The 11,051-nt window shown below is 36.6% G+C and overlaps 1 protein-coding gene across 8 annotated transcripts in view; it reads right to left on the bottom strand.

Moving 5' to 3' along the window:
- Positions 1-3,143: 3,143 nt before the first annotated feature.
- PLEKHA1 (pleckstrin homology domain containing A1) overlaps positions 3,144-11,051 on the bottom strand; it is a 53,959-nt gene continuing 46,051 nt past the window's right edge. For 5 of the 8 annotated variants that reach the window (XM_065923470.1, XM_065923467.1, XM_065923475.1 and 2 more), the window contains exons 11-12: positions 9,332-9,421; positions 3,144-6,751 (exon numbers count right to left, since the gene is read on the bottom strand). In XM_065923470.1, the coding sequence (XP_065779542.1) occupies positions 6,437-6,751; positions 9,332-9,421 (405 nt within the window). In that variant the 3' untranslated portion in view covers positions 3,144-6,436. Of the gene's footprint in view, positions 6,752-8,040; positions 8,112-9,331; positions 9,422-11,051 lie in introns of all 8 variants that reach the window. The other 3 variants (XM_065923471.1, XM_065923472.1, XM_065923474.1) reach the window with 3 other exon arrangements.

Here is an 11,051-nt window from a genome sequence, read left to right as displayed (position 1 = left end):
CTAGACCCATACAGAAGAAAAGTACAAACCAGCATCACTTGTATTTAGGCAAAAATTCCTGATAAAATTATAGCAAACAGCAGCAGCTTATTTAAATATATTCTGACCAAATGGTATTTATTTCCAAAATGTAACGATGGATAATAGGAAATGAATTAATATGATTCATCAAATTAACTGACCTAAGGAGGGAAACAAGATTATTTCCATGTTAGTCACTCAAGTCGTGTCAGACTCTTTGTGACCCCATGGTCTGTTGCCGGCCAGGTTCCTCTGTCTGTGGAATTCTCCAGGTAAGAATACTGGAGTGGGTTGCCATTCCCTTCTCCAGGGGATCTTCCTGCCCCAGGAATTGAACCTGAGTCTCCTGCACGGCAGGCAGATTCTTTACCCTTTGAGCCATCACTGAAGCCCAACAGATACTGAAGATATTTGATAAAATTCAACTGCTCTTCTTCATTTAAAAAAAACTCAATAAAATATGAATAGTTGAATCAAATATTCCCACCTCAGCCCAAAGGCCAGCACCACGCCCTTCAGTGGGAACCTAGAGGGCTTTTCAAAACAGAAGGATGACAAAAATGACCGCAGTGACCTGTTATTTAACATTAACCTGTAATTCGTGGGCACAGGCTCAAGTGGGCTCTCAGTGCTGCCAAGATGTCCTCTATGTCCCTGGTCCCTTCCTTCTCCACAGCAGGGACAATTCACATCTACTCTCTCCGCAAACCTCGCAATACTGCCTTCCCCATCTCACTCATCGCTGAGGATCACTTCCTGATTCACTGGGACTGAAGCAAGTGGACTTTCAGAGACTTCCTCCCACCCATGCCTCCACTTACTCTGCCCTCCTACTGCAGACAAACATCGATGCTGCTGTATAAACAGCCAAGCCCTCTACTTGTGCGCTAGATTTCATCTCATCTCTCCCCGGATTTGGTTCCAACCATCCTTCCCATCTCCTACATCATCTGTCTTCCTTTGGCTATTGGGTCATCTCATCAACCAAATGCCATTATTCCATCTTAAAACAGAAACAAAAAACTTGACTCTGCTTTTGCTTATCTGCAAGCATCCCACTTCTCTACTCCTGTTATAGCAGAACTCCTCACAGCAGCTGTGTTTGGTTCCACTCCACCAAAACTGCTCCTATTGATTCCCAGTGGCCTTCACATTGACAAACCCAATTTCTCAGCTGGCTTCTTACTAGACCTGTGAGCATCACTGACACATCTGACCCCTTCCCCTTGACTCATTTGCATCTCTTGGCTTCCAACTGACCAGTAACCACACCTTTTCATTTTCCACCACTGGTTCCTCTTCTGAGCTCTTAGCATTGGAATGCCCCATCCATTCTTTGGTCCTCTTTTCTTCTTTCTTCATCTCTCTAATCCAGTCTCAAAGCTTTAACCACCACTTAGTATGCTGAAGGCTCCCCAGTTTTTATCTCCAATGAAGATTTCCCTCCATTCCAAATTTGCATATCCAACTGCCTTTCTGATGTTTCTCCTTGGTATCTAATAGTCATCTCAAACCATCACACTCAATACTTCAGTCACAACCTCCGCCTCCAAACCTGTTCTACCTGCAAACTTGGCTACCTCAGATCATGGACTCTGTTTCTCCAGTTGTTCAGGCCACAGGACTTGCTTTTACCTCTAATATATCACTTCCTTTCACTCACCATTTCTAATCCATTAGGAAATCTTCCACCTTTGCAATACAGACAGGCAAAAGGAGAGTGAGAAACAAGGGTAGTGCTAACATGAGCCAAGACGAGAAGCATGGTGTATATGAAAGTCACAAAGAAAAAATGTTACTGGGACCAATGGTCTCTACTTGGAAATAATAAGGATCCACAGGGAACAGAATAAGTTCAAGTCGTGAAGTTACCAAAGACAGGCAAAAATGAGCCTGAGGTGGTTAAGTTCCTAAATCTTGGAATGTGTATGTGTGCTAAGTCATGTCAAACTCTCTATGACCCCGTGGACTGTAGCCTGCCAGGCTCCTCTCTCCATGGGATTCTCCAAGCAAGAATACTGGAGTGGGTTGCCATTTCCTATTTCAGGGGATCTTCTTGACCCAGGGATCAAACCCATGTCTCTTGCATCTCCTGCATTGGTAGGTGGATTCTTTACCACTGCACCATGTGGGAAGTCCATGAAAAGTTCCCCCCTTCCCACCCACTCAGCCATTCTCCTGGCTCCTCCACCCAACCCTCACCAATGCTGAAGAAAACCAGTATGACAGGGAAAAAGTACCATAGTTTGGAAGGGAGAAAATGAAACTTCAAGAGAACAACTTAAATTTTATGCACCAACTTGGAGACTTCAAATTTCAAATCAACACTTCCAAATTTACTATCTTATCACATAGCTTTTACTTATCAAGAAATTTTTCTCTCCTGGGACCTTTCCAAATCCCCATCATCTTCTGAGGTTTCCTGTGCACTTCATATTGTACACTGAAGACACCAATTTGACCTGACTTTATCAGAAGTTCCAAAGTTTCTCCACATGGAAAAATACCTCATTCTTACCTTACACCCAGTAACTCTAACCAGTTTCCACAACTCTTTCCAATTCAGGAATTCGACATCGTAGAGCTATTTCAAGATCCTTATTTTGGTAACCTTATTAATTTATATAATGGTAATGTCAGGGCTTAAAATCTTTCAGGGAAGTAATGATCAGGATATTTATCTACTATTGATTCTCAAATATTAAATGTGAATGCATGTATAAAGAAATCTATCATCTGAAATATTATGGTTCTGAAAAACACTGAAAATAAGTTGAAGGAAAGTTCAACTCCTTGGAGATAGTACAATATAAACAGAGCAATTTTGAAGACTTCTACTGTGGCAGCAATACCATAATGGTTAAGAGCGCAGATCTTGGAATAAAAAAGTAAATTTTAAACCTAATGTGAATTTAAGCAAATGACTTTTATTTTCCTCCTGTAAAATGGGAGGTAAATGTGATTATAAAAGGGCAACAATGAGAGATCCTTGTGGTGATGGAATTGTTGTTTTATGGGTAGAACTGAGTGAAGGGTATACAAGACCCCTGGATTATTACTTACAATATCATGGGAATCTATGATTATCTCCAAATAAAAGGTTTAAAGAAGTCACTCACAAATGTTGCATTAAATTTTATATTAATTTCTAAGTCATCCTAGGCAATTACATGTTTTAATTTTCTAAGTGAAATAAAGTGAGATTTCAAATTATTTCAAATTTAACAATGATATAACCAGAAGATGGCGCTATTACTTCATGAATATACCACATCACAGACCTAGTCACTGTCATAAAAATAAAACACTAGGACCACATGGATCAAAATTGTAAATGCAACTGTAAATTGCATTGAATACTATAAATTCAGCAGTATTAATACATGCCTTAAATAAGGTTTGACAAAATGTGATTTTCATAAGTCATTAAAAAATAAACAACACATACAAATAATCAATTCTAGACCCGCTTAACAGGGAAGTTTACATATGGCAAAGACAAACCCATCTAAGTGAGTTTACAGCCATGTCCTGTGTGAAATGTAAAACCCCTCATAACAAGGAAGACTGTTATGAAATCTGGTACTAAGCTGTTACATTATTCCATTTTTATATGAACATTTCATGCCTCACTGTTAGAACTTTTGATACAGACATAAGTCCAACTTTAACTAGAAGTAAAAAGATGACTGAGAAAGGGATCTCTTTTTTCTTTTTTGTAAAAGTAACGAAGTTTAGAACTTTCTCATTTTTTTAATTAAGAACATTTAAAACACTTTTCAGAGAAAGAAATTAAGTTGCGCCAGTCAATATATCCTTATCCAGTTTCATTATTATTAGATGCTGGATACACAGCAAAGGTGGACTATTTGTTATTAGTAGCAGGTTTGCGAGAAGCAGCTTCTAACACTTAATGAGGTGTTTTTACGAGTCGTGTCCACAGCCCACGTGTGGATCAGCACATCCTCTGCACTCATTTTTAGTCATCTCACACTCATCTAACTAATAACCAAGTTATACAAGTGCAGCCCAGATGATTCAAATGATGCTTTGAACCCAACACAGTTAATACTGCCTTTGAGAACATGTTTTCTAATTAAGCAAAAATAAGCTCATTTCCCCCAAAACACTCATCTTTCCTTGCACAATTTCTTATCAAGTTATGCCTTTCCAAGGCTACCAACTAATTAGCCTGTTCTTAAACATGTAAATTTACATCAATTAATGAAACATATTTTGTATTCATTTTATTTGTTTACACAAGAACTGAATCAGTCCTGAGAAATAAGTTAGAATTAATTCTGAGTTTATTTTGAAGCATTACAGTGTTTAACCAGTTTGATGTATAAAGATACCAGACATAAAAGTAAACATCGGGAAGCACACATATATTCCCATTCTGAGAGAAGACATGTTATATATACAGAAAAAAATGCAGCAAATATTAAGGTATTCAAAGTAATTCTTTGACAATTCGGATGTGACATATTTACAAGAAAAGTATGTTTTAAAATAATTAAATAATTTTCATAGAATTATAAAAGTATTGAGATAAATATTAGAAGACCCTGACAATCACAAGAACATTTTCCTATGCTATTGAATGCAAGGGTAGTTCTATAAAAAGTCCCAAAATAGAGCTAATATTTTGCCACTATGAAATATATCAAATTACCAATACCAAAATATTAAAATGAACATGCAGTGTGGAAGCTGTACCAAAGAAAACAGCATTAGGCTCCTGAATATTCAGCTCCTGAATATCACCAACTGTCTGCACAAGATTTTTTAGGTGTGCTCATGAGAAAAGAGCTTTCTAAAAGAGCCAATGAAATGGATGCATCTGCAGAGAAAATAACAACTTAAAACCTTTTCATTCTATCATTTTCAAATGTAGCTGCAAAAAAGAAGAAAAATCTAAATATAAGTTTCAAAAATAATAGCTTATGAATAAAAATGTTGAGTGGTGCATTCTTTATGCATTTGGATTTTTAAACTGATGCTATGATAATTCTAGCGTAACAGATAGCAACCTCTGGACTCCACTCTGATTTAAGAAATCCACTCCCACTTTCTCGCTCTCAAACAAAAAGTCATCTGAGAAAATGAAAAGGAGAAACAGTGACATGTATGAATTCAAAACAAAACAGTACTGTAATATGGCAAAATATCATAAAAAATAGCAGCATATGAAATTCAAGACTATTTTCTTAAAGCGAATGTTTAAGACTGAACCGTAGAAACAGTACTTGGTCAAACTGGTCTATTATTCAACACCTGAAACTAACGACATTTTTGAGAGAAGCTTGTATTTTTGACAAAGCCATGATTAAATGTATACTCAAATTTGTGCTTAAAACATGTATTGCACAGATAGTAGAATAACAACATTCTGGTATCTCTAACACAAAATGATATGCTATTTAGCACATTAACTTATGCTACTAAAAATTAATTTTATCCCAATTGTTTAAAACCAATCACATAGGACTTTTGAGCACATTAATCTCAAAACATTCCTAAACAAGATGAACACTTGGATACAGGTTACTAGTGACAAAAAGCAGAGGCTACAACCACATGACTAAGGGCAGTATCTTTACATATAAACGAGGTCTTCCACTGATTCAAATATAGAAGAACTATTTACAAAATTTTGACAAGAAAATCAGACCTCCAAGAAATTTCATACCAAATAATTTTCACTGAATAAAAGCAATGGCTGTGCTGCACATCCTGACTAAGATTTCACAAACAAATGTCCAAGATATACCTGTCTGAATTCTAATTCTCCCCTTTCCTCCAACAGTACAGCCCACAACCCTCACTAACAGTTCAATAATACCCTCTAATCAAAAATGCACTGCTCACCTTGAGATCCAGAGCATCAAAAATGGTTACCGTTTCAAAAGTGTCCACACTGTAGTATAAATTTTACAGCACCACAGACATCATGAGTTTAGACATCTTTGTCTGACAATATTTCAATCAATAATATCAACCAGTAAGAATGTGTAGAGACTGAACATCTAATAGGAAGTCACAGTAGCATTTTTAAACAACCAAAGTAATTAATAAGCATTTTTCATGTTTTAAATTGTGAAGCGGTTAAATTGTCAAATTCACTAGGAAAAAGTGTCTCTCTCTCACACACACACACACATTTTTATCATCCCAATGAGAACAAAGCTTCAGAGAGTTGATACTAACAGGGCATTTTTCTTTCTTTTAAAGAAATTACATTTAGTTTGGCCACTTGCTAGCTCCTTGGCTTACCAGCTTATAAAGAGGACACCGATGAGGCAGGATACTCTACGCGTTAAAACCCACTTCCCCTTTATCATCTTTGGCGAGAAGCCTTGTGAAAAGGACACCGCGGGCTGATGAGGCGGGTCAGGCTCCACGAGCTTCCACCTCACACGTCACTGACTGGAAGGCTTGCGTCATCCAAGTCCACGGGGTCACAATCTTGTTCCTGAGGGCCATTTTTACTTCGAGGTTTTAGCAGAGCTTGTTCAGTCACTTTGGAAGCTGGTTCTCTTGGAGAGACAGTCTGGACCTTGAAGTTCCCTGGCTTGACCTTGGCAAGAGATTCGTAAAATCCTCGCTTCTCCATGGGAAAGCTTGAGACCAAAGAGTTGCTGCGAGAGGCTGCGGAATGTGGGGTGGCTGCTGCGGCACCGGCAGAGCGGAGAGCGTGTTTGGGCTCGGAAGGACTGTTGGAATGCTCCTGCAAAGAGGAGTGGTGGTCAGACACAGGCAATCGATAACGACAGGGTTAGTAACTCAGTGTGAGACTTTATTCTCTGAAAAACAAACAGAACAAGACACACACGGAGCAGAAGCATGAGCCATGCAGCGTACGTGTGCAAGTTCTTTCCCGAAGCAGTGCATTTTTAGGAGTGAGTTTAGAGCAATGACAGCCAACAACCATCTCCACTAAGAAACCAGTTCTGTCACCAAAGTCAAATCTAGCAGCTCTGACACTTGAAAGGCTCAATAAGCCTAGACTGGAATGCAGTGTACCAACTGCAACTGAACTGTGTTTAACAGGGGGCCTACCAGCTTTACCATTTTCACTTGAGTTTATTCTCAATAAACAGTAGGAATTATCCCATATGTTTTAGAAAGATTAAACAAGGAAAATGTAGAATATAAAAATATAAGGCAATTATTTCTTTAATAAGCAGAATTAAACATTTTTCAAACCTATTATTTTGTCTGGTAGCCTCATAAACTTAGTTTTTGCTTTCCTGAATTTCACCTGCAACCAATAATATCATAGTCCTTTTGCTTCTTATTTAACTGCATTTATTTATTTTTGCACATGGCACACATTCATATGGCTTGACACTTTAAAGACAGCAAAGGGTACATACTTAAGCAATTATTAAAACTGTCATAAAATAATTTCAGTTGTGAATATTCATTTCAGTATGCTTCTGACTAAATCAAGTCTGAAGTTAACCTTAAATATGACCATACTAAATGCACTGCCATATAGGTCCTAATTTACTGTGTTCATTTGTGACATTGGTGGCTTTGAAAACAAAGTGCTACAACAAACCACTGAAACACTACAGATTTCCATTAGTTGGCTAAATTTCACCGAAGAGCTAATATGCCATGCAAGCTACAGTAACGTAGAGTTTATCCAGTGCATGTGCACCTGTGAGTTTGTACACATTACCACAAAGGTGCATTTCAAGTCGTGTAGTATAAAAAATTCCCAAATACATTAAATACAGAAATTGAAATTCTTGTGGCAACTCAGGAAATTAAGCTTTAGAAAATAGACAGGGCTTTTTAAATTAGTAAAGTTCTATTTTTTTCCACTATTTTTTTAGACATATCCAACCTGATGACTGCAGTGAAATAGTTTGCGTTAGTGTTGACAAAGTCAGTTACGGTAACTGCAGAAGGCAGTTTGGTTAACTCAACTTTCTAGAATCAGTTGTGAGTAGTGAGTAAGTCCGGGCCCTCTAGTAAGAAGGCACGTGTGCGTGAGAGCCCACATACGTGCTGCATTCCCCAGTTCTTGACGTATACCTCTGTATACAAGGGTTCGACAGCCTTCTGGCCTGCCGCATCTGGAACACAGTGCAAAGCTAAGATTAGAGTTAACCTATCCTGGGGAGGGGAGGAAAAAAGACAGTTCTGCTGACAGTAAGAGCCAGAGAGCCCACTTTGCCCCCACCACAGAGCACAGAACACAAACACCCTTCTCCAGCTTTTCCTCTTCCCAACAGATATTGTTTTTGCAGAGAGTCTCATACTTGACCACTGAAAAGGTCACATAAAACACAGGTGGTTACAAAATTAACACCTCTAAAAATAATTTCTGAGCTATTCCAAAAAGGATATAAGAATAACTTTAAAAGTGAGAAAAGATGGATTTTTTTTGTATTTACTGACCTAGATCATTTCTAACAAGAAAAGATTAAAAGACAGCATTACTGCAATACTAGCAGTGCAGGAAAATACTAGAAGTGCAGAATATCATCATCGATGATGAGTCTCGGTAATAAAGGCTATCATTCTCTGTATTAGGGTTAGACTACCTTCTGTAGACAAATATACTGCATTTTAACATGCTTGAAAGTTTTTCATTCCTTAGTAGATTTGTATTTTCAGATCAGAGATCAGTGACCAAAGTATCCTGAAGCTAAATCTTATTCTTATGATGTACATGGTAAATTAAAAAGCAAAAACATATTCCTTACTGAGAATGTTTAGCTGGTTTAATTATACTACCACAAAGATTTAACATAGTGAAAAGCAGCCTTTTAAATTAACCAAGTGAAAAATGAGAATGAAATGGAACGAGAACATTATATTTAAGGTTCAAGTTGCTCAACTGTCTTATGGCACTATTGAGGCAAAAAACCTAAACTGAAATTACAGGAAGTTAAAAAGAAAACTTCACGAAATTATATAATGCTACAACTAAAGGTGCCTTAAATGATTAGGCAAATACCACACTAAGAATTGGTAAAATTATACCAAATCTGGACCTACTGACAAGTAAAAACTCCTAAAACAAAACAAGGAAACGTTCATTCTTTAGTTGCCCTGCTTGTGCATTTAAGACAATACAATGCACAGAAAAGTTATGTATACATAACACTATAGGAAGCATTAAATTAGAAATGCATTATTTTTTTTTTGCAAGTCCAATCGGTATGAAAGTCAACATGCAGATAAATCTCAAAACAGAAAGAAATCAAAAGGATTAGGGAGAGAGGAAGAAAAATAACTTGACAGGATCGGGGATCCAAGGGAGTATCACCCCAGAGAAGAGGAAACATACAGAAGACGCTGATCTGCCGGGTCCCCGCTGTGCTACAATGGCACCCGAGACTGCTTTAATCCAACTGTGCATCTCTTCAGGGCTATCAGCCTAAGGGGAAGGAAGGATTCGTTTAAGTTTTCCTCAAAATCAGCTCTTGTGTCTATAAATCCAATGTGTTCATCTTGGTAATTAACATAATGTCAACAACAAAATCAGCCCAAGGCAATGGTTTCTAAGAAATTTTAGAAATCACTTTTTTAAACCAGATTTTGCCAGGTAAATGATAACACATAGAAGTAAGTTGGACACTTAATGTTCTAAAATGAGACACGTCAAAAAGTGTCATCATGAACAGTTTTGGAGAGAAAACAAGAAGAGGAGGAAGACAAAGACCTTCTCATTTTGCTCTCCAATTGTTACACTTGTCTGAATTTTCAAGATGGATATTTATGTCCAGTAAATTGTCCAGTAAAAAATTGTCCAGTAAAAAAAAACCAGTGACATCATGTTATGTTATTTTTCTAAAAACAATTTCTAATTGTACCCTAAAATCCTAAAAGCAGTGTTAGCAGTCATATGCCAAAGCAGGCTGTTCCTTGATAGGACTGTGGCTTCCAATGTGCATTAGAAACCTTCCGATGACTTCAATTAAACAAGGCCCTCAGAGGGGTGGCGAGGTAAGGCCCCTTCTAGATTAAGTTTAAAAATTTTAAAGACACAAGTAATATTTTTGAACCAATGATAATAACAAAGAGTTTTTAAAAGGAAAAACTCAAAGCAGGCAGAGGTAGAGTATACTTTCATCCACTACAAACAGGAGCACCAGTCTAGAAATCAATTCGGTAAAAGATAGGTTTAAAAAATCTCGTGCTCTAATAGTTATTCTTGATCTAGAAACTGATCAGAAGGAAGTAAGAAATCCAGACAAATTTATTCACAAAATGTTCACTAACACGTTATACCACAGTAAATGTACAAAAACTATGTTAATGAATGATCGGTAACAGTACAGAAATAGTTTAATTGTAGAACACTCATATAAGAGAACATAGTTCTAAAAGGCTTTCAGAGAATTCTTAATGACATGGGGAAAAGTGACCATAATATAGTAAATAAATAGGATACAACACTATATTTCATATGATCCCACTTGGTATAAAAACATATATCTTAATAAAAACAAACAAACAAAAGAACAGCTGCCTGAATGTAGAATTCTATGTTTTATAAAGCACCTTTCTCTTGAAATTCTGTATTTTTCTACATTTTCTGCAAAAGCCATATGTAATAACTTTTAAAAACAAACTAAATGTTCTTATAAAAAAAACTTTTAAGTAAATTAATGTGTTAAATAAAAAGCGTATTTTAAACTTAGATATAGAATACCTATCCACCATTAGTGAAATAAAATCTACTATTTACTTTTATTATGGATATTTTTATGGATACTTGAGTCTCCCTTTTAAGAAAATTACCAAAAAGTGATATAATTGAAATTCCAAAATATGTGCAAAAATAATCCAAATTGGAAATACCCACTTAGCATCTAAATAGCACATTTCCCTTCTTCCATATAAAACTTAATTCTATTCAATTAACTTATAGCAAAGAATATCGCTTTGCTGAACATATGACCTACCAATAATCTTAGATATAGGATCTTTTTTTATTAAGTTGGCAATTACATTTGTCATATTTTTGTTTTTATGAGCAACACATTTATTTATGCCTATTTCAC

Source organism: Muntiacus reevesi, chromosome 2, assembly GCF_963930625.1.
Source record: "Muntiacus reevesi chromosome 2, mMunRee1.1, whole genome shotgun sequence".
NCBI classification, from domain to species: Eukaryota; Metazoa; Chordata; class Mammalia; order Artiodactyla; family Cervidae; genus Muntiacus; species Muntiacus reevesi.
Note: the sequence above shows the minus strand (reverse complement) of the source record. Positions and strands in the feature narration are given on the sequence as shown.